Source organism: Phycodurus eques, chromosome 20, assembly GCF_024500275.1.
Source record: "Phycodurus eques isolate BA_2022a chromosome 20, UOR_Pequ_1.1, whole genome shotgun sequence".
NCBI classification, from domain to species: domain Eukaryota; kingdom Metazoa; phylum Chordata; class Actinopteri; order Syngnathiformes; family Syngnathidae; genus Phycodurus; species Phycodurus eques.
This window is the reverse complement of record NC_084544.1, coordinates 9,049,824-9,077,282: the sequence shown is the minus strand read 5'-3', so window position 1 is coordinate 9,077,282 and position 27,459 is coordinate 9,049,824. Positions and strand designations below refer to the sequence as shown.

At 41.9% G+C, this 27,459-nt stretch overlaps 2 protein-coding genes across 3 annotated transcripts; one reads left to right on the top strand and one right to left on the bottom strand.

Annotated features, from left to right (window-relative positions):
* Positions 1-266: 266 nt before the first annotated feature.
* tril (TLR4 interactor with leucine-rich repeats) lies at positions 267-4,105 on the bottom strand. Its single transcript, XM_061664215.1, is given in 2 exon segments — positions 267-3,650; positions 3,652-4,105. Coding segments are annotated over 2 exon segments (2,334 nt in total). The 5' UTR covers positions 3,859-4,105; the 3' UTR covers positions 267-1,523.
* A 6,823-nt stretch (positions 4,106-10,928) lies between these two features.
* LOC133395384 (oxysterol-binding protein-related protein 3-like) lies at positions 10,929-26,429 on the top strand. 2 transcript variants are annotated; one of them, XM_061664214.1, is made up of 22 exons: positions 10,929-11,044; positions 15,716-15,885; positions 15,979-16,095; positions 17,016-17,069; positions 17,156-17,269; positions 17,363-17,512; positions 17,628-17,718; positions 18,218-18,321; positions 18,438-18,524; positions 18,619-18,754; positions 18,878-19,002; positions 19,095-19,226; positions 19,866-19,959; positions 20,398-20,633; positions 20,725-20,862; positions 21,174-21,237; positions 21,441-21,519; positions 21,673-21,817; positions 23,555-23,699; positions 23,786-23,912; positions 24,092-24,214; positions 25,665-26,429. In XM_061664214.1, the coding sequence occupies exons 2-22, from the start codon at positions 15,823-15,825 to the stop codon at positions 25,759-25,761; spliced, it is 2,421 nt and encodes an 806-aa protein (XP_061520198.1). In that variant the 5' UTR covers positions 10,929-11,044; positions 15,716-15,822; the 3' UTR covers positions 25,762-26,429. The 2 variants fall into 2 exon arrangements, with proteins under 2 accessions (XP_061520198.1, XP_061520197.1); XM_061664213.1 differs by having other exon boundaries at positions 25,662-26,429.
* The last annotated feature ends 1,030 nt before the right edge of the window (positions 26,430-27,459 follow it).

The following is a 27,459-nucleotide window of genomic DNA, read 5'->3' as shown; positions in this document are numbered from 1 at the left end:
AGCATTTTTATGTCTGATTCACTAGTTAAGAGTGGTCAAGAGTGCCCTCTACTGTCTGCTTTGTTATAGTTGCCCTTTTCCAACAGTAAGTGAAGTGGCTTTAGAGATTGTATTGCAAGAATTCAGCATACCGTGATTAAATCTCTTTAAAAGTGACATAATCGTTGATATGCACTCTCAATTCAATCATTCCATCCTAATTAACATGTCAGAAAAAATCATTCTGCAAGTCAGGTTTTTATTTCAGCTCGGAAATAAAACTGCAACCATAAACCCAGAGGACAAAAATGATATTATGATCCCTTACAAAAGTATAAAACATGATAGAAAATGTGGAACTGTACAAATAGACATTAGGATGTCTGTAAAAGTCAAAACTAGCACCACAGTTGAAATCAGCGATCCATCATTCATGCATTCACACTTGCGTTCAAAACATTTCAAAACAAAAGCACATGTGAAAGCACTTGCAGGTGGGAGGAAATGAAAGGAACAAGACGAGAAGAGGATGTGTATGTTGGAGGACTTTGTCTTCCTCTGAGCTTTGAAGGGACCCTGATGACTAAGCGGTACAATTGTTCCTTCATTGTTAATAGAAAAAAAAAATGGGTTCTTAATAAGTCTAAAGATGAATTTGTCATGCCCTTTCAGCTTGTTTGTGGCCATTTTTGTCCACCCACTGACATTGTTCATAATTTTTCAGATTGTTTTACTTTTTTTTTTGTGGCTGCATTAAGTTTTTATCAGTTCTTGTCATTGGGCATCATTTTGTTTTATTGTTGCATGCTTCAAATTCCAGGTTTTTTTTTTTTTTACAATTCCAAGGTTGTAAACATGACATTTTCATATATTCTGAGTTCCACCTTTTTTGTCTGTATTGTCTGTATTGCGAATAGTACAGTCTTGCTACAGAGCTTCTCCTTGTTAAACGAAGATGTAATTCTTCTCGATGGTCAGCAAATGGTATCGAAATTGTGTCATTCATTTGCGCCATTGTTGGGCAGTAAGCTATTGAACGCCTCTTTCGGGAAATTTGAATATTAAATGAAATTGCTCCCTTGTCCAAAATTGGATACATTGTGTAATTTGGTAGAAAACATTCTTTAAAAAAAAATCTGTGTTGAGTCTAAAATGAAACCCATTTCAACCAGACTGTATGATTGATTCATCAAGGAATGAAAAAATATCCCTTTCATATAGGTTTCAATTGGACAAACGTGGCCAAGAGCCAAACAGTACAATTTGATGTGAACAGCATACTATTGATATATTTAAAGAGCGGAAGTAACACAACGCCCCTGAAAGTTTCATTATATTTGCATTAACGCAGCTAAAATGGTTTTTAAAACAAAAATGGAAGCGAGGTACGTAAATGGCTATCCTAGCTCCCGGTTAAAGCCCGTCAATTCACATGGAAAGTTTCCGATTTAGAATATTTCCCAAATTTCCCATCTTAACTTCCTATGGAAATTTACCAGGAACTTCACTAAAATTTATCGGAAATTGTCCACCTCTTTGTATCCCTAGTCAGAGAATCTGGGCAGGTCAGTGTCTCTGCGAGAGGAACCGGTATCCTGAAAGCGATCACAAGGGAACTCGATGAGGTCTCCCAGTTCTGGTGGGACCAGTCGGGCCGGGCGACTGCTGTGGTAGCTGGTAAAGTCAGTGGACGCAGATGTGTTCGCCGCGTTGGCCCGAAAAGGTCGCCTGGTGGAGTAAATGTGTCGCACGTGAACCGCCGACTTCCTCCTCTGCAACCTCTTGTTGAGACTCCGTCCCAGCCAGACCGATCCCGAGACGAGAAGCAGCGCGGCGTTCCCGGCCAGCGTCAGCACCGTCACCAGCTGGAGGTTGGAGGTCGGGATCGAGTCCTCGGAAAGAGTGACCAGACCTGAGCAGTGGTCACGGGGAGCCACTTGACACACAGAACCGGAAACCACGCCTTCCACGCACACCATGTAGGTGACGTCGGGGCGGAGGTCCCGCAAGATCACGGACCGGGCTGAGCCGGGGGTGTACACGTAACGCGGGAACCGGTCGACTGTCCCAAACCGGTCGAACAAAATCCGGTAGTTGACCTCGTCCGGGACTGGACTGAGTTCTGGTGTGGCCCAATAGACCGTGACGGTACTGCTCGTGACCTGGTCCGCTGACACATTTGTGATGAAATAGCGGTTGAACACACACGGATCGGTGATGGGAGGTGGAACCCCATCGTGGTCTGTCCTTAGAAGATCGAATCTTTCTCCTGATGGGATGGGAGTAGCGGGGACGAGCTCCTGGGTCGCAGCGTCACTTGGTGAGCGAATGTCCTTCTCTGATTGCGTTCTGGAAAGTTTCTCCCCAACTTTGGCACGTTTTCTAAGTGCGTCCGTTGGTGACTTGGACCTGAGGGAGTCCTTTTTGAATGAATGAACCATTTGTGGCACCTCTGTCCCCCCTTGATCTCGTTGTATCCCCACCTGTCCCTTCCCTTCTTTTCTCTCCACCCTCTCATCCCGCTTTTGTGGTTGTATTGGCTCCTCCCTTCCTCTTTCTTCCTGCCAAACGTCACCCTTCGTCTTAACCCACGTCTTCCCCTCCCGGCTCTCCTCGAGTTCAGCGTGGCTCCCACACAAATTGCTCCAGTTCCCAAAGGACTGTAACTGGGAACTGTTCACATGTTCCAAGGAGCTCCCTCTCAGGGTTGCTGGGTGGTGACACCGTACAAACACATCCAACAGTTTGCCCTGAGTACGTGCTGCAGACATCCATCTTTGCAGCTCCTCCAGGCGACAATCACAGGTCCAGTTGTTGCCATGGAGATCCACATCATGGAGAAAGTTATTTAGCTTGAAAGTGTCACCAGACAGGCTAGTTAGGACGTTACTCTTCAGATTCAGAACCCTGAGATGTTTAAGGTGAATAAATGCGAAAGAGTCAACATTAGCGATCCGGTTGCGACTAAAGTCCAAATGCTCCACGAGCTCCAGAGGGTCCAAAAGCCCGGCTGGGATCTCAACCAGCTCATTCCCGTCTATCAGGAACTGCTTAAGGCTTGACAAACCAAGCAGAGCCCCACTGTGGAGATGAGAAATCTTGTTATTGCTGAGAGATAATTTGGACAGTTTTTTTAGATTATGGAAAACTTTATTCCCGACATGTTGGATTTCATTTTCAGACAGCAGTAAAGTTGTCAAAGATGTGAGATGGGAAAAGGTGAGGGCACCACGCAGGACTGACTGCTTATTGTCGGCCAAATTGAGAAAGCGCAGGTTGGCGAGATCGGAAAAGGCATTTCTGTGAAGGTGATGCAGTTGATTGGACTCCAGATGAAGATAACGCAGATTGTCCAAGTTTTTAAATGCTGACTCCTGCAGGCTTTTTATAGCGTTGCTATCCAACCGTAGTTTAACAAGATGGTCCAAACTGACAAAAAGCCCTGGTGTTACATCAATGATGTGATTGTTATTTCCATAAAGCACTGTCAGTTTCTTCAGTGGTTGCAAAGTCCCATCTTGAATGTCAGATAAGTGATTATGTCCCAAGTAGAGCTCTTGCAAATTGGACAGATTCTCAAATGCTTTAGGATGAATGTTTTGGATTTGATTGAATTGTAAATCCAACCTTACCAAGCCGGTGTACCTTCCGAGGTCGATTGCAGAGATGTTTTCCAATGAAGTTGCCGCCAAGGCTAAAGACGAGCACCTCCTTCTCGCCGCTGCTTTGAGAGGGCACAGTGCGCAAACCCCGGTTGGAGCACATGAGACGCTGCCGTTGCGGGCAGTCACAGCGGTCGGGACAAACTCCGGAGGAGGCGAAACCGCCGAGGGAGAGCAGAAGCACGCAAATCCTCGCCGGGAAATAGCCGGTATCCATCCCCACTGCGCTGGTGGCACTGGTGCGGCATTCGCGTCCTCTTTATCGGGCGCAATCGCACCAACGCACCATGTTCCACTTGTTGCTTTGACGTGACAAGAAACCTACAACACGAGTCACCGTGCGGCGTGTCGCGCAAATTGTTGCGTACAGTCTGCGGGAAAGGGCTCACGTGCCCAGTAAACCTCCATCCCCTCGAGTGGTCATCTGCTGCGAATTACACACGCACACGCACACGCACAGAAACATTGGTGCAATTCAGTCCCTCCTCTGCAACCATGACAAGCGCGTGCACGTGAGAGGGGAGAGACTTTGACCGAGTTTCCTGCGCGCGCACGCGTGTGCAGCCAACCACGGCACTGAGCTCTGGAGGAATGGACATAGCAGACATAACACTCCCACGCTCTCCAAGGTGTGGACCGTGAACTAAGCAGGCTATTAATTGCATACAGTATCGTTAAATGCATATTTTCGTTGAGTGTATACATTTGGGGGGGAGCATTCATATCGGCTAACTTTTGAATAAGGCTGAAAATCGTTTCCCCCGAAACGCACACACTTCATATATCATTTCTAGAACTTTTATTATCGGAAGAGATACTACAGCTAGTTGACTTTAGAATACTCTCAATATTGCTAGAAGTTGGTGCATTCATTAGAACATGGGCCATGTCTGTACAATAGGATTCACTTTGGAAATGGATTTATTTATTTTGTCTTTTGTCATAATCCATCCACTTTATATACCGCGTGTCCTCATGTGGTTAGGGTTGGAGAAATTAAGCCAAGAACCTTTAGACTGCAGACAGAGGTGCTCATCGGTATTTCCCGTGCTGCAATTAAAAAGTAATAATGATTATTTTTAAACTCTTGCCACTTTTGTGCCATTTAAAGCAACCAAAAAAAAGATACCCATTCAACAAATAGAAATGTTCATTTCCTCAAAAGTTTGAAGTTTAGGTCCCGGGAAGGACGCAAATTTCGACTTTGGCTCTTGAACTGAAAAAAAGTCACAGAAAGCCTGCTTTAGTGTTTGACTTTGACATCTTGAGATCATCTGTACTTTTTAATCCCGTGGCAGAAGTTAACAATTACAGTTTGAAAATTAGCCTGATGCGGTCGTGCAGGCATGACTTCGAGGGAGCGAAATAGACTCCTACTGTAGCCCTAAGTTCTGACTGACATTGTACCTTCTTCTCATTAGTGCCCCTTACGATAAGGGGACCTTAGAGTGCACACATGGTTCACATTTGCAGGCAAAGGAATTCAGGTCGCAGACACTGGAGGGAGATGTGCCAAATTTGATCTGTCAGGTTGAAAGAAAGGGATTAAGTCCAGCGTGTGTGGGTATTGAGCCCACTGAGATTTCAAATGTTTGCCAACACATCTGTATATTTATGACACATGAGGTAGAGTGCTCTTAGCCACCGGCACACACAAACCATTAGTAGTGTACTTTTTTTTTTTCCTTCCAAAATACTTTTTTTCAATCCCAAGGACAACAACCCAGCACAAACACGCGCGCAGTTTTTTTTTCCGTCACAGTTGAGGGTCAATTGCTAAAATGGTTTCCAGAGCCGGGATCGGATGGCTTTTCTAGAACAAAAGCTCCAAACTCCCCTCGATGGGCCTTGTTCTCATGCTCTCATTGCTTCGAAGACATCGCGGCGAGATGTGAGCTCGCTCTGAGTCAGGGTCTGTAACTGAGAGACAGAAAAACACAACCCTTTGGGAAGCCCCCTCTTCCGAGAGGTCGCTTCCTGTCGGGCGATTTCCCTCTTGTATTCCCACATCCCCCTCACCCTACACTTCTCGTGACTGTGGAACACACACATGGAGTGAGAAGACATTGGCCCCCGTGACCGTCGCCTGGTTTGTGTCACAGCCGAAAGACTACGGCTTTGCACTTCAGCAATGATTTAATTCATTAGAGGAACCACGGGGGAAGGGCTCTTTGGACCTGGGAACATAAAATGAAAGATGCATGGTAATAAACTGTAAACCTGACAGAGGGATGCAACGAGGAAGGAAGGAAAAGTGTTCTGGGCCTGACCCAGATTTAAAAATGAAGCTGGCATACTTGTTAGCTGCTAGGACCCGGCGCAGAGCTGCCTGCCACTGTGCTTGCACCAGACCAGCCTCCAGCAGCATCAGCAGATATTTCAGTCTCTCAGCAGGGAGTACGGGTATGCGGGGAAGGAAGCCTAATTCCAATTATGTTGAGGAGAGGAGGCAGAAAGGCTCGGACGCTCTCCGGCTACAACATTAAGTACATGTGCACAATCCGCTGCAAAGATTCTATGCAAACACAATGAATTGCGTATTGTGTTCCCAATTAGTGTTGTTACTGGGTTCGGCCCCTTCCTTGTATTGCTTGCTTTCCCCTTCTACTTCATATTCATGGTCAAGAAGGGGTTTTCATACAAACATTTCCTGTAATTATGACTTAACTCCTGGATTACCGTAGGTTAGTGATAGACTACAGGGTCTTCGGACTAATCCGTCGAGGTTACGTCGCCGCTGTAGGCACGGAACCCTCACACGCATTTCACCGCAGATAGTGATCCCAAGACTGGGAGTGTGAAGGACTAATGAGCCTCTCACAAAGGAACAAAGTCAAAGCAAAGGTGTCTTAGTAGAAACATGTGCATCCTGTTGTGAATGAGATTGCATCCATGTTTTTTTCCCCCTCTCTGGGCCTGACCCTCACCAAAGAGTTGCTCCATATGGGACTACCATGAAATCAAATCTTACCTCTTACTGACTCAAAAGAAAGATGAACGGTATCTTAGTTCCTGCAGCATCTGATCAAGTGCACTCGGTTTTAACTTGCCGCAGGTTGTCACCATGTGTGGCAAGGCGAATATTCCAAGGACTATACCACCTGTATGCTTTTACTTGTCTGCGTCGATGCTTCTAAACATTTATCTTAACCTTTCTGTATTCTTGACTTGCTTGTGGGAGGCATGGCGAGGAAGCAAAGAGGCAGGGAGGAGGTGGGATTGTGTGTTTACAAGAGCAACAGCTGGCGGGATCATTAAGAGCTTTGACTCGGACTCATGCTCACGCGCACTAAACATAGTGTGTGTGCCTATGTATGTTAGTGTGGGGGTGAGTGAGCATGTTTATGCACTTAGAGGGGGAAGGTGAAAGAGATTCTTTCCTATCTGTCACTGCACTGAGAAATGTCCACGTGCACAAAACTTGTGACTTTACACTCAACTAACCTAAACACTAAACACTGACCTACATTTACCACCTAAATTCTGATGTTTATTCCGTGGAATTGTATTCATTTATTCCCGACAGTCTATTGTCTTTATTTTATAGCGTTTGTCTTGGCTGCACTGCTTCAAGTACATGTTCGATTTTTTAAAATGTATTTATTCTCATTTCAGCCATCAGCGGAATTGAATATTGAATATTGAACAGCTTTAACATTTACGATTGTCAGCACCACCGATTTCTGAGCAGATCAGGGAGTGAAAAAAACCACACTCTTAATACAACCCCCAATACAGAATAATTGGTCAGGATGACCTTTCAGAGACCTCTGAGAGTCTGGCCTTTGTTCCTTTTGATCGGAAAAATGCTCAAATTAGGCCTGATTGTCGGCAAGTGTGTACCACGCTTAAGATGGCACTGATGTTGGACCTGAGAAGGGGCATGGCCTACATTCGCTGTTCTAGTTTACCCAGAAGGTGTCGAGTTCTTCCACACTCAGCACATCCAAGCATGACTTTGAGATCCTTGCTTTCTGCTTTCCTCATTTTTGTTCCCAGACGGGTGAAAGAATGGAATTATCCTAAATATCTTGGGAAGTACTGCCAAGGAGGCCTAGTCCAACCACTGTTGAATATTTGTTTCTGATTTTTGTCCGCATAGTGTTGATGTCATTTAATCAAACATGTATAAAGACAGAGGAAGCGTGGGAAGGACACCTGGGCAGGAAAGTGCAAAACCTCCATCGTCCCATTGCTTTCCAGCTGGCTTTCATTACGGAGCAGAGGGATGTCATGGGGGGGGGGGGGGGGGGGCCCGGATATGAATATGTATAACAAAAGAACAAAAAATGTTTTATGAAAACACACCAATGCAACATGAGCAATGCATTTCATTTTTTCCATTCTGTTCAGCTCCAGTCACCACCTTGCTTAACCTCCTGTTGAGGAGGGAAAGATGAGGCGGCAGCAGAGCTACAAGAGCTTCGGTCTCCTCGAAGTACAGAACAGAACAGAAGACGCACTTCTACATCTGGAAATCATTACAGCACACAATTGCCCAGTTGATCGGCTGGCGAGTGTTGAGGGGGGCAAGATGAGAAAAAAGGAGGGGGTGGTGGAAACGAAAATGAGTAAGAACAAGCCTTTGATGGACTAAGATTGAAAAAGCTGCACATAATCAGACTGAATCACATAATGACTCAGAGAATTAGCATTCAGATCTTAAAAAGGCAGAGCTACTCTGACCTGGGAACACAAGCTTATTGATAACTTGGATGAAGAAGAAGAAGAAGAATCATCTTTTATTGTCATGAACATGCATGCATGCACACAAAATTTGTTCTCTGCATTTAACCCATCACAGTGAACACATACACATGTTAGTGGAACACACTGGAGCAGGGGGCAGCTGAAGCACCCGGGGAGCATTTCGGGGTATCAGTGTCTTGCTCAAGGACACCACAGCCGTGAGTCGGGGGATGTTGGCGGATGGTCCAGTCGGGGTCTTGAACCTAGGTCCCCGACAATAGCCCGGGCAATGATCTTAACCATTGGGCCACGGCTGGAGTGCGAGTGTGGATACGACCTGTGACAAAATGCACATTATAATCTGAATTTTTGTATGTTAGTCTCTCACCATTCCAAACAGATTATAGAGAACAAAAACCGTGTTCTTTGGATTCCATTTAAAGAAAGCTGAGACAACTGATTTACAGCTTGTATTCTTCTGGGATGCACAGATTGTGTTAAACATCGCCCTCTGCAGTTACAAAATGGCATTGCAACGAAGCCCAACATCACTGTACAACTTTAGTTATATACTACTTTCACTACCACACTCTAAACCTTCCTTAACCCTTTTAATCGCACCCAATTGTCTTACAGGTGAAGACAAAGAGCGTACTAGTAGAGTACACTGACAATTCAGTGCACTAGTAAGATATCAAATAACTGCACAAATGCCTTCCTTACTACTATTACAACTATTAATACTACAACTAATAATAATATAAATGATATTACTCACACTTATTAGTTTTTTCCTGCCAGTCTGGATGCCCTGTGGCACTATTCTGCCTCTCACAGGTCACTCTTGGTACTACAACAGAGTGTAGGGGATATATTGTATGTGTGTTGGTCATTTCACATGTTGTCTACATTACCATACAGTATGCCAACAACATGTTGGTCACTTGTCTTTGTACAAATAAAACAAATAGATTATGTCATGCAATGAACATAAAACCTGTGCTTACTTGGAGAACTTTCCCAGCTCAAGGCAAGCAACATTGATATGCATTTCTTGCATGATACTGTCAAAGAACAATCTAGCATGTCAGAGCTGTGTTTGAGACAGAAATGTGATATAGGGAATATAAATAGCTATTCTGGAATCAGCTTTCGTTGTGTTAGTTTATTTATGACCCACTCTGTCTCTTCTTTCGCTTTTTAAATTGCATCATGTTAAAGTGTTTGAAAGTCACTGTGGGTTTACTCCATTGGGCTCTATGGTATTGCATGTGAATGTGGGACAGGTGTGGTTCAAAGTGGATATAATTGCCAAAAACATGCCATGGGTGTGTGGCATGCATTTTGTTTGGTGACACGGAAATGCTTTTTTTTTTTAATGAAATGTTCCCTGGAACTTTTCCCTCTTCACCTTCACCAGTGCAAATTCGCAGTCCGCAAACATTCACCGTCAACAACACGAGGTATACCTGCACAATGTAACGAGCGCCAATGTCTAACGTCAAACGCACGACTTCAAATTCCAAATACCTTCTGCCATGTAATCTCCACAAGTTTCTGCAAACAAGCAACTCTCGCAAATGTTCCCCTTCCTTTCTATGTTAATTCTCAAGCAGGACAAGCCTTGTGCTCATGCAAAAAGGGAATTTGTTTTGTTGGATAAACAAAACCTGAAGGCAGGAAGGTGATGGTAAACATAGCAAGGAAAAATAGAGGTGTACTGCTCAGAAACACTTCACCCCCATTTGCTTGTTCTGTACACTGCAAACAGACATTTTTTCACTTGAATGTGGGTTATAACCATGTTTTACAAGAAGAGACTGTCCATGCAATCTGTTACATAACTGCACAGCCATGTAAACAAAGACATTTTTCTCACAGAATCATACCACACAATCACAGCATTTAAAATCAGCAGGTTATACAATCATGTGAAGTGATTGTTGATGGATTGGATTAGTGCAGTGTTTGTACTAAGAGAAATAGTCTCTTAATGCCTGTGGTAGAAAGCATCAAAGTACAAACAGTTTGATAAGTAGATGTTTCAGGTATCTATACTTAGCTTGAGTATTTATTTTTCGGACAACCTTTTTCTTTTACTTACTGACTGACAGTAAAAAAATCATTTTTCCTTTTTTTTTTTGCTTCGGTGCATTTTAGAGTTAGTACTTTTTTACTTTGAAGTTAAAGGAGTTGAAGCAGTAGGCTCCCTCTGCTTTTTTCCCAGTCTGTTTTTACACAAGTGTCTGTACTTCTACTTAAGTACAGCGTTTGAGTACTTTTGCCACCTCTGCTTCATGTTTATCATGTTTATCTTCCTGTTTATCATATGGCATCGATTATGGTTGTTACTTTTTGTGTCCCTCTAAACGCCTCACCCTTATCACCGCCGCTGGCAAATTGCTTTTCTGTCCACGTCATTCAAATGATCCATTTTAAAAAGTGCGAAGCCATCGTCAGTCACCGCCAACCCCCCCCCCCCCCCCCCCCCACCACCGTGTGTTAATTCCCGCTCGTGATTGGCTAACGGAAGCGCCACTCAACCAAACAAGAGCTCAAACCCCGCCCCTTTCTCCAGTGTTCGAGCAATGAGGCGAGGAAGAGGAAGGACTTCTCGGACAGGTAGTACTTCACCTCTCTGCCGTCAGGATGCGACGCGGTTGTTTTCACCGCGGAAGCCGAAGCTTTTCTTCCCACTAACATTACAATCTCAGGTAAATATCAACATATTAATGTCAACCCTTGTGTTGTATAGCGCCGCGCTGCAGTCATGAAATTGGCGGAGGAGTAAAAAGAAATGTTTCGATAGAATGGCTAATAAGACTGTCGTGACATTTGGTGGCCAACAGTGCCTGATAGCAGCACCGCCTTCAAACGGGGAATTAATGAAGTCGTTACCTTGTTCGCACCGGTTGTGGTTCGACGGCAACGTAGCAAGTATTGGACTCTTTCTTCCTGAGGAAGTGCTGCGTTGGCAGCTGGCTGTGGGAACTCAACAGCTATGGTTTCAAATTGGACACCTGTGGAGTTGGTCTCCATTCAGATCGTTTATTGGCGATTTAGGTAGTCGACGTTGTCTCCTGTCTACAATTGCTGTTTAGAATTAATTTAATTTAAATTAAAGATTTTTTTTTAAATTTACTTTATTTCAAATTGTTATTATTGTCACAGTACTTGTTACTTTCGGATTTGTATCTGCTGTGTGGCCTTGAATTGTACTTGTTTTTATCAAAACAGATCAGGTCTTCAATTAGAGTACTATATGTTTTTTAATGTCATGGGGGTTTAACAAAAACGGTCGGTAAATGTAATTTAAATAACATTTTTTTTTTTTTTTTTTTTTACAGGGAAGACTCACTAAGCGCTTCTCGTAGTTAAAATACAGTAATACACAAAAGAGATAATCCCATTTAAAAAAAAAAAAAAAAAAAAAAAAAAAAATCTAGTCTAACTGGAATTACTATCGAAACAAATGTAATAGTACTATAATACTTAAAAGGTACTCAAACTTGATTAAAGGCTCTATCACAATATATGTGGTGTAATTAATCAATCAATTGTTGGAGAACAAGCAAAAGTATTTGCAAAGCATTCGTCTGACTCACAAGTCGGGGCAGTATTTGTTAGGACAAAACCTTCAGGCTACTGCTAGAAAGCATAAAAAAAATTGGAAAAGCCTACCTGAACATGTGAACTTAATTTGGAGTTAATCAGAGGCACTTTAAATGGTGGCAGGTGTGTACAGACTCTCATTTATCATGACTTTGAATGTGATTAGTTGATTCTGAACTCATTTATTGGTGTGTAACTCTCTACACTACAAACCCACTTGAAAGCTGTTAAACACACCACACTCCGCCTTAACTAATAAAACAGGCAACACACTGCTTAGTTGTCATTCCTTATGCTTATTGTTGCAGTGTACGTACGGTGTGCCCCGCTTCGGTCAAGCCAATTGCTTGACTTTTGTGTTTATGTAGTGTTATTACAAAGAACACGAAGAGCAACCAAACTGGATGAAAAGTCTGCTTTGTTCCCATATCAACAGGTCTTAATGTAAAGTATAAAAGTTATCTTAAATGACATGGTCTACACACGATTGCAGGCTATTGATTCCTACATTCAACCATCACAGGCATTACATTGGAATCAGGCATGTTTTCAAAAATATGCCCGCTCAGCGCTACACACAGTGGACGTAGTGTCAGAGGTCGCGTAAGGGGTGCTAAATGCTGCTGCTACCATAAGCTTTCCACAGATCAGCTGCTATATTTTGTCAGAATATTTGGGTGCTTGATAATATTGTCAGTGTTTGCAGCAACTTACTCTTACAGTCCGATAATCAGGGGATCATGTACAGTTTTCACTGGATAATTCTGCAAAGAAGCTTTGCCGGAAGATTCTGGTGGAAAGTCACAGATGGCACATTTCGATGCTAATGCGCCGTGGACATGCAGCTATGCGACCTGTTGGGTTGATAGCAGTCAGGCTTTATGGCAAACAGTTGGAGCATTTATTTGATATCCTACTAGTGTGCTGAATTATGTATTATATAAATATATAATAATATCATGAAAGGTAATGGGCTATGTCTGTGAATAAGTGCTCAAACGACTTCTTTGCGAGATCGTTGATGTCCATGTACTTGCACGCTCGTGTTGTTGGATAACTTTGGCCTACTAGTAGGACAGCTACATCTTACTACCGAGGCAAAACTGTACTAGTTAACAACTGCATGCTACTAGTACCACTTGTGAAATTGTACAATTCGACTAGTTAGCATAGGGGTCGAATAATTTGATTAGAAAAAATCTCTTGCTTCGAAGTTTTGCCTGGATAATTTTTCCACACTGACTAATGTTACTGCAGTCGCATGCATCACTCATTGTAGAAATAAATTGGCACGGTGGCGGCAGGCCAGAAGGAAAGATTTCACTTCTACAATTGGCAACACAATGTAACGTATCAATGTTCGCTAAGTTAATATAGCCTACCATTGCTAGTTAGAACATATTGTAATACCCCCTACATGGTCAAGGATAGACACAGCCGCTAGTGCACTTTCAATTGCTTTATTGAACAAACAGTAAAAAAAAACATGTAATAAGCGCATTTATACACGAGCTGCCGGTGGCCACAACTCCCACCGAGTCGCTCAAAGTGCTAACTGGCTAAAGGATTAGCCAGTTAACAGCCAGCCAACTCTACACTCTCATTCGCTGACGCCCACATCACTCACCAGGCCAGGCTCCGCCTATTAAAGTCATAGATATTTTAGTATGTGAGGATGCTGACTCCAAGTGGAGAAGAATAGTAAATGCACATTATTGTGTTTTAATATTGCACAATTTATTTTTTAACTGATTAATCGCTGGCATAATCCAAAGAATACACAATTCTAAAAAGATTTGATAGTTGCAGCCCTCGTTAACCTTTAGCACAGTTTTGCCTCATGAGTGACATGGAGTTGTCTTACTTGTATGCCACAGTTGTCCTACGACTGAGGACAAAGAGCATACTAGTACATGAACCTTAAGCTGGATATCAAGGATATCAAATAAATGCTCAAAGGCCGATCGACAGTATTAGTTGTGACTCAACGTCTGTTTGTGTCTGTCTTGACCATGACTGGAAAATCCAGTCTGACATTTCCTCAGGCCTCAACTTGGTTTATCCTGTCTTGGAAGCTGGTGAACACCATAATGAATCTTTGCTGTGTAAACATCATAATGAATTTTTGGGGGTAAATGGTGTTGTCATATAGTCATGCCTGTGGCAGCGCTGAACTCAAACAGACATAAGGACCTGCTGAAGTAGTTTTTGTGTGTGTTTATAATGGTGCTATTTAAAAGCAGCAACCCCTAATAACTTAAAATGCACTTTCAGTGTCTGAGAGAAATTTTGTTGATAACTCAATCTGTACATATTTGCAGTATTCATATACTGTATAAGACACAAGAGACATTCTCTGTAGAGCGGATGCATTTAATATTTTCCAAAATAAAACGTCAAGTCCGTGCATATATGATGAGCAATTACGTGAAAAGTGCTGCCTATCATACAGTGATTACTGTCATTGTCATTCAGTCAAGGCCACAGTTGCATTGACTGTTCCTGCCTTTCTCTCATTTTAGAAAAACACCACCATCATTTTGCTTCACCTTGACACCTTCCTTCCCTCATGCCGGCCTTGTGACTTCCCTGATGACATAACCTCTTTGCACCTTTAACAGATCATGTACAAGCTATTGTGTCAGTAATGATTGACTAATTTGGGGATTAAGCAGTTTTTGCAGGTTACCGGTAACCAATGATAAAATTTCAGATGGTTATTATATTACCGTTTCAAATTGTAGTTACTATTGTATTTCGTGTCTGAGAGTAGTAGAAGTTTTGAAGCTTGCAAAATTGAGTAAATATAATTTTATAATCTCCATGGGGAAGCTAAATGTTGCTGCTGAGTGCTAGGTTTTTTGAAAGGGAAAATAGGGTGGAACGAGTTATACAATAGTCTGCTTTTACTGACCGCTGACGATGCCAGTCAAGCATTCTTTGAGCTAAATTAGGCTGTTCAAGTGTATTGTTTTTATATCTGTGTTTTGCGTCTAAGCCCCAGAGCGGAGTTGGTATGCTTTGAGACTCGCTTGCTCTGGTGTATCAAAGCACATTCTTTCCTGTCAATGACTCACCCCCTGGGCACGGCACTGGCCATAAGGGAGGCCCCGAGATACTGCTAAATAGCACACACTCATTTAAACCATTAGACTCGTTGCAGAGGGTGCATTGAGCTGCACCTTATTAAATGAACTCTACACAATTTTCCATGTGTACAAAACCAAGAACACTCCCTGTCAGCCATTTTGGGCTGCATTCTGTTGTGCTGGTCTCCATATTCACCTCACGGTATCAGGCGCACATGGGGCGTGGCTAGGAAACGCTCATGGCACTGCAACAAAAGCGTGAACAAACACTGCCCTGTTGGGGCATGTGTGGCAAGGCGTGGAATATCTGTTACATCACAGTGAGAAGCTGATGTTTTCCGGTCATCTGGTATAAACATGAGTTAAACAGAACCAAGTTATTATCCCCAACAAGAACGTCACCCTTTCACCCGTCTGTGTTTCTAACCATTTATTCTGACATTCACATCTGAGGACAATTTAGAGTCTTTGATTAATCTAAGAAACACGGGGAGAACATGTAAACTCCATACAGGAGAGCCATAGCCCCTTTAAAGGAAGTCAGTTTTTAATAGGGATATCACACGACAACTTCCTGTGTTTTAATCTTTCTGGTTGCATGTGCAGATGATGTCGTCATGATAAAAGGAGCGTAACCTTTGTGTACTGCTCTGACATTGACTTTCTCTTAACCTGTGTTGGCAGCACTGAGTGCCGTTGCATGACCTTCAAAATTCAGAGTGCTGCTCTCGGCTGCTCCACTGTGATCTCCAGCACCGGTCTTCACACACAAAAAGGGGTTGACGACAAAGATGACATCACCATCGCCAACTCACAGTGACAGTAGTGGGTCTTCGAAGCAAGACAGTAACCAGGTGAGATTTTTCCTTTGGTCAGCATCATAAGTTTGCATGAGTTCTCAATGTTCTGGTCTAACATGTGCTATTGTTTTTCTGCTTTCCCTACAGGATAGTTGGGAAATCATTGAGGGGCTCAGGGGGGGTCCTGCCATCATGCAACAGCCTGAGCCACAGCAGGGTTTCCTGTTAAAGAGGAGAAAGTGGCCCATGAAGGGATGGCACAAGGTGAGCTCCTCATCAGACTGGATTGGAAGCTGTCACCCACAAAGTCACCACAGTGCATTTGGAGGCCGCCGTGTCAGTCTTTTCGGACCCGCGGGAATAGGGACCGGGCCGGACCACGTACAGCGAAAATCCGTGGATAATTGGTGCCCATTTTTAAATAGCAAAAAAATTACAATAAGCAAGGATACATTTGAAGCGTTTATAAGCATTTTCAGGATTGCCCCCCACCCCCCCCAAAAAAAAGGGGGAAAAAAATGAAAAAAATGCGCCAACAGGTGAATCTGTGGGTGCTGAAGCGTGAGTACTGTATGTGGAGGTCAACTTACAGTGGTACCTTGACTTACAAGTGCCCCAACAAGTTTTTTTGTTACGAGCTGTCGTTCAGTTGATCTTTTTTGCTTTGTGTTGCAAGAGCAAATTTGATTTACAACCTATGTCACCGCTCGAGTGAAGTGTTTAAAAAAAAAAAAAAAGAAAAGGAAAGCAAAGCCACACTCACGGTCGCGGGCAGTTTCACTTAACAGGTCCTAAAAATATTTATTTCCTGCCAAATATATATCGCTGTTCCTCTATTTATGCCAGCGACGTGTAATGACAGACAGAAAAAATAAATGCTCTTCCACTAAATGGTAAACACTGACTTATAAAATCATGGATGTTTCTTTCATTGAATTCAGTTATCTGGCATAGAGGCCTAAAGTACTCACTTTGAGCTGTCACCCACAAAGTCACCACAGTAAGCTGTGGTTTTACAATAAGGTCAAAGGAAATCTTTTTATAGGTACAAAATTCCACACTGTCAGCATGTTGTGCTGTCTTTCATTGTTTCTTAATGTTTTCGACGCAGGTAAACCTACATTCCACAAAATCCCCCCTTTTGTGAAAAAATATTAACATTACTGTTGTGTTTCACTTTTTAGAGATATTTTGTGTTGGACAAAGGCATCCTGAAGTATGCAAAGCACGGCACAGATGTAAGTTTCTCCTTAAGAGTGCCATTAGCCTGTTGTTGTAGTTTTTGCATGCTAACACACATACTAACACTTTTTTACATTGACAGCTGAGGAAGGGGAAGCTTCATGGTTGCATTGATGTTGGCCTCTCCGTCATGGCAATAAAGAAGTCAACCATGTGCATTGACCTGGACACAGAGGACAACATCTATCACCTAAAGGTAACTCACCTTGGATGATCAGACTCATCATAAGTGGGCCACTTATGACACACAGTAACTCAATTCACTACTTACTCTCTTTGTGGCACCCAGATGAAGTCTCCCGAGCTGTTTGAGGAGTGGGTCTCAAAGCTGCGTCATCATCGTGTGTTTCGGCAGAATGAGATTTCCTCTTATCCACACACTCACCACTACCACGCTCACACCTTTTCCTCGCCCTCCCTCACTGACTCCATAAGGAAGGTAAGTTGTCTCAGCACTACTGATTTGGAGAAAAAAACGGTCTTTGTACTCTGTGTGGAAATAGTGCAAAGGGTCAAAGTCATTTGAGGTTATGTTTTATGTCTCTCTCACACAGAGGGCTTCTCTCCCAAAGCAGACGTCGATCCATCAGGCCAAGGTCAGTTCTTGGCTGCACTACTCAGAGGACATGAACAAGTGCTCCAAAGGTTTGTTTTCCTCAACTTGGCTTTGGCACTTAAATGAAACCTCAGGACACAAACTTAACTTGTTCCGAATCTCTGTTCGCGACACTGAGCAATGTTTCCCTTTAGAACGAATAGAGCTCGGCCGCTGCAGGAACACCGACTTTTCAGGGCTTCCTTATAGCACAACCACTTGTTCTTTTCACTTCCTTGGGGACCCAACAGAGTGATAATTTAGAGCAAAAAAATAAATAAATGCATATCTATATGTGACAGACAAGACCGTACGATGTCCAGGCTGTGTGAGAAAACGCACAGCTGAGCCTTCCCCATGGATTCTGTGACTGTTCGCAATCTGAAGCATAGTTCATGAATCCACACGTTTGTCCAAAAATATTGTGAGCTGAGGTTCCACTGAAGTCTTTTTAAATGCAATCGGTTTACTTTCTTTACTCATAACTGTTTCATTTCAAATTGTTTTTCTAATTTGATAACGGTGATGGAAATGTTGTTGTTTACCTAGATCTGGAGGAGTGTGAATCCTTCCTACTAGAACTCAACCTGCTGCTGAGGAGTATGGAGGTCATGCATCGTACATACTCTGCCCCATCCATCAGTGCACTACAAGTAAACATACTAAGTATACTTTTTGTGTAGCAACTGTATAACTAGCATTAAAATGACAAATATGAGATTATGTCAGTCAGATTGACTACAAATATCAATATCTTGTGCTACCACAGACATCTACTTCAGATATCTCAAAGAAAGAGAAGAGGACAAAGAAATGGCGATCCAAGAATAGCAAAAATTGTAAAGTAACCACACAGGTACATTGTATTATGTTGCCTAATGCTGACTATTCTATCGGGAGGACTGACGTTCATAATGGCATATATTTTTCTTCTTCATCTGGCCATCAAGATGCCTCAAAACAATGCCTCCAATCCCAATCTCCCATCTATGGAGGCCAACAGCCAAGATGTATGTCCTGTATCTCCAGATTCACCCATCGAGGTTTCGCGTATGCAAGAGAATTTCATCAGTCTAGCTAACAACAGTGAGTCTGCTTATGAGATTTATTTTTATTTTTTCCCTGTGACAAAAGAGTTTCTAAAAATGTTTTCCTCTGTGTGTGTGTGGTTTTAATAACACTGTGCTACGTTTGTTTCTTTTTCTCCAGTCCACAGCACGCTGAAATCAGCATATTGTTCCCTGTTAGCAGAAAGGGAGCGATTAAGGCACACCATTGAAATGCAACCTCCCCAACCAATGCAGGTCACGGCCTTAAAGACCGCCTATGGCTCAGTGAGTGACACGCTACCTCTGAACACATGCGCCTATGTGATTACACAATAAACGCCGCCTGTAATAATTCTCTCGACCGACTTTCCACCCAGGAATGTCCAGAAGAAGCCCATTCTTTGGTCCACCAGGCATCAAATGAGAGCAGAGCATCAATCCCTGAGTCGATATCAGAGTTCTACGATGCGCAGGAGTACCTCCTCTCTTCGTCCTCCTCTGAGAATGAGGTGATGCTGGTCTCTTCAATCTCACACAAGGCTGGGCGATATGGTCTTAAAATATTTTGGATTTTTTTTTTTTTTTCTTCTTCCAATTATAATCAAATTATTTCTTTCACTTATAGAAAAAGCTAATGGCAAGGATATTATTCAAAATAATTTGGCTTTTTATGGGGTTTGCTTTATTTCTCTTGCAACCAAACAAGCTTAGAAAAAAAAATTCTCAGCATCAACTTTCACAGAAATAATGGAAGTTTTTTTTTTTTTTTTTAAATTATTATTATTTTTTTTTTCCTTCTTCTGAGACACTGATCAGGTTAATGATTGCGCACAATAGATAATAATTTAACAAGGTGGGGAAAAAATAACTATAGTGTGCACCATGTAGGGGACTGATGATGTAAAGTATGTAAACACATCACTTCATAAATTTAAACTATGTTGATTCTTGGAGTGCAGGGGTCAGACAAATCACTTCTTACCTCATTAAAAGGGTTAATAACTGAAACACCAGTGGGCTAATAGTCTGATGTTTGTCACACAGTATTACTTGTAGAAAGGTTTCTGACCTCAGGAACTATTAATTTGTTGTGTTTATGTTCATTCTGGTTGCTTGCTGAGCTTTCCCCATTGCTTGTGTATCTCCAGCTGTCTGACGATGACTCGTACATCAGTGACGTGAGCGACAGCATTTCCGTGGATACCTGTAGCAACGGAGGGGGCAGTGAGAGACACAATTCGGGTACATGATGCACACACGCACACTGTAGAGTATGTATGTATCAAGCCACGTCATCAAAGGCATACAGAACCCTTTGATTCTGTTAAAGAGATGACAGGCTTTTCTGCATCCATCCCGAGAATGGCTGGTCCTCGAATGTTTGTTTTCAGAATGATAGCATTGATGAATATTTAATGACTGTTGAACACTGTGAACACTGAGAAGTGTTAATGCAAACAATATGGAACAAATCTGTGAAGTCGGATCATCATTGTCTACTGAAGATGCTGTAAAAAAGACAAAGCTGGGCTGTATTCTGGGTGAGCTAATTTGAGAAAGGGAAGTCTGCTCTGATCTATGATCAAATGTTATCTTACAAATAGACGAGTGCACCAACATTTTGAAGTGGAGCCAATTTGGCACTCGGTTTACTTTCATTTCCAACGCCTTCTCTTGCAGTGAGCAGTGTTGGGTCTGTGGTTCGCCGCCGCACCACGCTACCATCTCCCAGTCCCCCCTCCAGCGTGAGTCTGTGGAACATCCTGAGGAACAACATTGGTAAGGACTTGTCCAAGGTGGCCATGCCAGTCCAGCTCAACGAGCCACTCAACACCCTGCAGAGGCTGTGCGAGGAGCTGGAGTACAGCGAGCTGCTGGAAACGGCCAACAAGACCTCCAACCCTTACCAGCGCATGGTGAGAAGGGAGATCTTTTACACTTAAAATGTGAAAAGTAAGGTTTTCGGAAGCCATTCTTCCATCTGCTGTCTTTGTTTTTTTTACATAGGTGTATGTTGCTACTTTTGCGATAACTGCGTACACTTCTTCTTACTATCGAGCTGGAAGCAAACCTTTCAATCCGGTCTTAGGAGAAACGTACGAGTGTGACAGACCTGACAAGGGCTTCAGGTTTATAGGTGAACAGGTATGTTTGACACAGGTGACACAACCACATTGCATGGAAATATTAACATTTGGGTATGACTTTGGATTGTCGTATTAGTGTCGCTTTGTCATCACCTCAACAATGCAACAATAATTTTAAGTGATCGGTAAGATGGTGACACCATTGGAAGCTTTGCCTCGGTGTAGTTATTCTTAAGAGGACCAACGGCATCCTCTTCCTGTTTTATGACACATTGTATTTGACTACAACCACCTCACCAAAGGTTGTTCAGTATAGTAAATAACTATTTTTAATCTCAGTAATTTCTTTCCTGTGTCTTATTTTCCCAGGTGAGCCATCACCCACCTGTGTCAGTATGTCACTCGGATTCAAAGAACTTTTCTTTTTGGCAAGGTGAGCATGAAGAACCTCTTTTTGTGTGTGGTGAAATACAGTGCAGCAACAGTTTTCTTGTATGTATCACATTGTTAGTTAAAGTTATGTTTAAAATTTGTGTTACTAGTGGTTATGTTTATTCTATAAATACATTACTCTATAGCTTCTTAAAATGTGATTTAATTAGAACTATGACAAATTGTGTTCCCTTCCTTTTTTAGATGTTCGGTTGAAAAATAAATTCTGGGGCAAATCCATGGAAATAGTTCCAGTTGGTACTACCAATGTAACACTGCCTTCGTAAGTCCTTTAGTTCTTTAAATTTTGTGTGATAAACACTCTTTTTTTCTACATAGAGGTAAACCATCATCGTGTCCAGTGTACAGAGAAATTCTATTGATTTAACTTGATCAAATGCAGAAATTTGACACGGTAATTGTATGTATTTGGTAGGTTTGGGGACCATTATGAATGGAACAAAGTGACTTCCTGCATCCATAATATCCTCAGCGGGCAGCGTTGGATTGAACACTACGGAGAGATGACCATCAAAAATGTCAACAGTGACACTTGCGAGTGTAAAGTCACATTTGTCAAGGTAGTTTTGGATTTTCCATTATAGTTAGTTTTTATTTAGTTTTGACTTTTCTTTTTTTCATATTCAGTTAGTTTAAATGAGTTTTTAGAGAAGGATGTTTTTTTTCTTTCAAAAATGCTTCGTTTTAGTTCAGTTTTTATGAGTTTGAGTTTTTTTATTCGGGGTAAAAAATACCAATTAAAATGTTTTTATTAACTTACTAAGAGATGAAAGACCATCTGGTCAAATACAGGTGCTGTATAATTTGAAGTGCAATAAGTGCAGTGCATAATAAAAAAAAAAAAATACTGCATCACAACATCAAGTAAAACCATTCATGGGACACAAGGTGTAGTATGGCCTTTTCAAAAATGTGTTTATATGTTTAACTCTAAGTTCTTATTTGCATGTTTTCCTTCCGTTGTTAAAAATGCAAACTTCTCAAGTGGACTTTCAGATTTGTAACTGTGAGATGGACAGATAGAAAGTAAGCTTGAGTTTAACCTGCTGCATTTCCAGTGAAAGTGCATCCAGGCTTTGTTTTATTAATTAAAAAAAAAAAATCCATAATCATTCTGACAAAGCTTTCCAAGTTTTCTTGCTGTTGCTGAAGTCGTGCTGTGAAAATGTGCTGTTGTTCTATCACCTGCTGTGTCAGCGAGGCAAACTCCTCGTCTGCTTTCAGATCTCCCTTTCGTGGCGGGAGACAGCAGCATTTTGAGACTCTTGGCAGTTGTCTGTTTCTCTGAATTTTCCCCAAAAGACAAATAACCGACGTGCAGGTTCCGTGAAGGCGCTAGCTAGTCGGTAGCTGTCTTAGCGGTTTCCATTAGCAACACGTAGCAACACAAACAGGTCGGTGGTAAAAGCTACCTTCGCGCCCAAACGTGCGCTTGTCGTATTGACGAGCCGTCAATACGACAGCGCTGGCTGCCGATGATGTCACTTCTAGGCAACATATAGTAAGTGAACTACAATTCCCAAAGGATTGTTTGACCTTTGTACGTATCCGTTCTGTATCTATGTATTTATATGAAATAAATACATTTAAAAGCAACGCCGAAAGCTCATGTATGAATTTAATTGACAGACAAAAACGAAGGACCTTTTTTTTATATATAATAATAGATAGTTTGAGTTAGTTTTGCAAACTTAAAATGCCGTTTTAGGTAACTATTTCTTCCTCTGTTTTATTTTATTTTGTTTAGGGATGCGTTTTTTTTTTTTAAATTTTAGTTTTAGGTATTTCGTTGGTTTGCGTTTACTAAAATAACCTTGGATGGTACAGATTATTTAGTTATTTACCTCCTATCATTATGCACTGGCTAATCTCTTTGTAAGGTAACTGTTTATTAAAAACAAAACTATTTTATTCATCACTGCATTTCCTTTTTGTAAAATGTTTCTTGAACTACAATACAGAATTGTAATAAAGGGCATCACCAGAGATTTGGAGGGAAAATATCACATTTGGGCCCCACTACTTTAATGCTGCAAATTGAAAATGCTATTTTAGACTTCACTATTTAGAACTGACGTCACTTTTCTTCCCTTTATTAGCCCCAGATTGTAACGAGCGCACAGCACCATCTGTTGACCAAAGAAGGGATTTTTAAAAACGTAAAATTAAAACATTTACTATCCGGCGGAAGGAAATAGAATCCTTCCATGGGTTAACATGTAACTTTACAACAGTAAAGTGCTCGTAGTACCGGTACTTTGTTCTTACATTTTATTGTCCTTTTTAATCTTTTTCAGGCAAAATCATGGAGTTCTTCTGTCAACGAGATCGAGGGCGTGGTGACCGACTGCAATGGAAAAGTTGTGCACTCCATTTTTGGAAAGTGGCACGAGTCCATTTTCCAAGGAGACCCGCCTTCTGCCACATGCATTTGGAGAGCAAGTGAGTGAAGGGCTGTTTTACAACAAGGAAAGGTTACTTGAACTTTAACATGAAATCATACAGTATATGCTGATATGTCTGTGTAGATCCCATGCCAGTGGACCAGGATCTGTACTACGGTTTCACTACGTTTGCAGTGGAGTTAAACGAGTTGGATCCCACCATAAGACCCCTGCTGCCCCCGACAGATACACGCTTCAGGCTGGACCAGAGGTTGACATCTTTCCATTTATCTTTCTAATACTTTTTACATTTTTGGATATAATGCTGCCTGATACCATTTCAAATTAGAGTTTTGGACTTGGAATGTCTAACACAAAGAAATAAACAAGCTGCACAGTGCTGCAGTCTTGCACCACATTGAGTTAACTTTTTTTGACCTCTTTGTCCAGGCTCTTGGAGGAGGGAAATCTGGAAGCAGCTGAGGAACAGAAGCAGAGGATAGAGCAGCTTCAGAGAGAGAGGAGGAAAGTGCTGGAGGATAACAACATGACCCACCAGCCACGCTTCTTCAAGTACGCTGCCACTGTACTTGTGTGTTTGGATACACAATCAGACGAGTGCACGTGTGTCTTTTTTCTCCCACATGACCATGAGATAACATATACATGGGCTACTGTGTCTCAGATGGTAGTCTGTTAACTTCTCAAGCACTCATCTGTTCACCAAAGCATACATTCGTTAACATGAATACACATCACACACACTTAGTGTATAGATAAAGTGTAATCCCCCCATGACTTGGTGTTAAGCACACTAGGGTCCCTCGAAAGGCACAATATACATTACTAAGTTATTATTATTATTAATAATTAATATTAACCTAGCAGCGCACTCTTTACATGGCTTGTTTTGAGCTGGAGAAACAGGGGAGCAGAATATTTTTAAATATCACTAGTTTGCTCTGCTTCACTCATCCTTTTAAGGCACAGATGGGAATAAAATCACAAAATGCAAAATTACTACATGCTTACTGCTATATGACGTGTGTTGCATTCAATTCTGTTAACATGAATAAAAAGCTGCAGCATAACCAATTATGGTTAAGCCAGCAGAATATTATCAAGTACAGTGATGGGCAAAATTGAATAATGTATGTTGTGGATAGTTTGAATACACACCACAATCTTCTCACGATATCTCAACAACACGCCACAACATTATAGTGGCCACATAGGGTAATTTATAACATTTTTATAAACTGAACCCCTGCAGATTTGCAGTTTGGTGTTTGCTAATTTTCTTATTCGTGGATTTTTTTTGGGGGGTGGGCGGGCTATACTCAGTTATTTGACAGTGGTTGAACTGATTCGTCAACGTCATTACTCCTCATTGACATTTTCAAGCTTGAAGTCGCCGACTCACTAATCATGTTATTTTGGCATCTCGTCTTTCAATTGGCCAATTTACAAAAGACTCTTATGCTCTGCGGAATAGCGAAATGTCCGCCCGACAAGGTGACAGTCTTCAAAAGTCTGCGCTCATCCGAGAGTGCGAAAATAAGATGTTTGTGGATTTGAATAAATGTCACCCTCGCTAGCTTCTGCTCGCTGCTTGTCTTAAAATATTCATACTAGCGGGACCACGGGACTGTTTGCAAAGAACGAACATCAAACCAACAAAAACTTGATTCATATCACAACACGCACCAACATCACACCACTTGTGTCGCTGACGACAGTGTGTGTGTTAGATTTTCAGTTAGACAAAAGTAGTCCATTGCCTCCATCTTGTGGCAGGCAAATTACATTGCGGTAAACCTTTTTAGGGTGCCCGAGAATTACGGATTTTCGCTGTTTGCGTCAGGGCTCGGTCCTTATCCCCCACGAATATTCAATTCAGTTTTATTTAAATAGCGGCAAATCACTACAGAAGTTTACATATGTCCATGAATAGCGAGGGTTCGCTGTATACTCACAGAATGCATCTAGAAAATATCTAAAACTGCTTTCATTGTGTTAGCAGGAAGTCGGAGAATGACACGTGGGTGAGCAACAACTCGTACTGGGAGCTACGCAGAGACCCTGGCTTCACGAAGGTCGACTTCCCTGTGCTGTGGTGACCTGTAGATTCACTTCATTCACTACAAATTATCACAGAGGGGGAAGTAGAAACAGAAGTGAGACCAAACTCAAGTCGTCTGAACTGTCGTGGTAACCCAAATCAACATGGACTTCCTGTGCCCTCCTTTAGGAACCAGCAGACTATTCCTGTTTGAGCATAATCTTTATCCTGTACATTAATGTCTCATCTCAAATATTATTTACACTTTGTTAGTGTAGACTCAATCTATACTTTGTAACATAATTTTATGGATCAACATTTACCCAAGTGCCTTTCATTGCGGTGCTGCACCCATTCACCTGCTGTAGCAGTTATTATTATATATATAAAAAGTTTAAAATATCCTTGGCCAAGTGAGGACAAAATGACCACAGAACTGTTTAAAAACAATTTTGATCAGAAGTTCCTATTTGAAAGGGGAACTTTAGCCTTGTAGCTTGCTGCCTTATCATCTCATCGTACTGTGTGTGGATGGACAGTAATCCCAGACAAAATGGCAGTGGTGCTTCAAAAATGGTAATAAATAACACAATAGATCTATAACTTTTAGTGCGTTGTGGTTTTGTGTCTTTTAAAAGAGATCAAACTCGATGTGCGACATGAATGAATTTGCTAAATGATCATGAGCAATTGACTTTCATTAAAGACATGGTTCCTCCAGTGTCAGAGGCACTCCGAGTCTGAAATTCATTAAATTGTGAGTATATTGTCCAATCAATCATACATGCGTCCGGATAGATTGGCACAGCTTAATGAAGTTTGAAAAATTCTGACTTTACAAAAAATGATATTGACACTGTGAGAAAGGTAACAGTTATGTTTATTATTAAGGTTTTAGTTAGAACTGCATTGCATCATCATTCTGAGACATAGTATTAATATCTATAAACTACACAAGAACAACATTTCTTAGCTCTTGTGGGCAAGTCAGCTCTTGCCATCAGATTAGACTTCCAACAAGTGGTCCTAATGTCGTGACCAGTCAGTGAATTCTTTCCAGAAATGCTGTTTTGTTTTGTGGATATACAGCAGCTGAAATAAGTATTTAACACGTCACCATTTTTCTCACTATATATATTTCCAAAGGTGCCATTGACATGAAAATTTCACCAGCTGTTGGGAACAACCCAAGTAACCCATCCATCCATTTTCTGAGCCGCTTCTCCTCACAAGGGTCGCGGGAGTGCTGGAGCCTATCCCAGCCATCATCGGGCAGGAGGCGGGGTACACCCTGAACCGGTTGCCAGCCAATCGCCGACCCAAGTAACCCATACATACAAAGAAAGTAGAACAAATAAACTCAGAAATTAAGTTGTGTGTAATAATGTGAAATTACACAGGGAAAAAGTATTGACCACATGAAGAAAGGGAGGTGCAAAAAGTCATGGAAAGCCAACACAACACCTAAAATCTATCAATAATCAAACAGCAATCCAGCCCCTTGTCAGTGCAAATGAATTTCAGCTGGTTCAGTCGGAATTGATGGCCGACAAAAAAAGTCTCATTGCCAAGGTGTGAGTCAAGACACATCTCATGATGGGTAAGAGCAAAGAGCTGTCTCAAGACCATCGCAACTAATTGTTGCAAAACATAACGATTGCATTGGTTACGTGCGCATATCGAAGCTTCTGAACATTCCAGCGAGCACGGTTGGGGCCGTAATATGTAAGTGGAAAGCCAATTATACCACCATAGA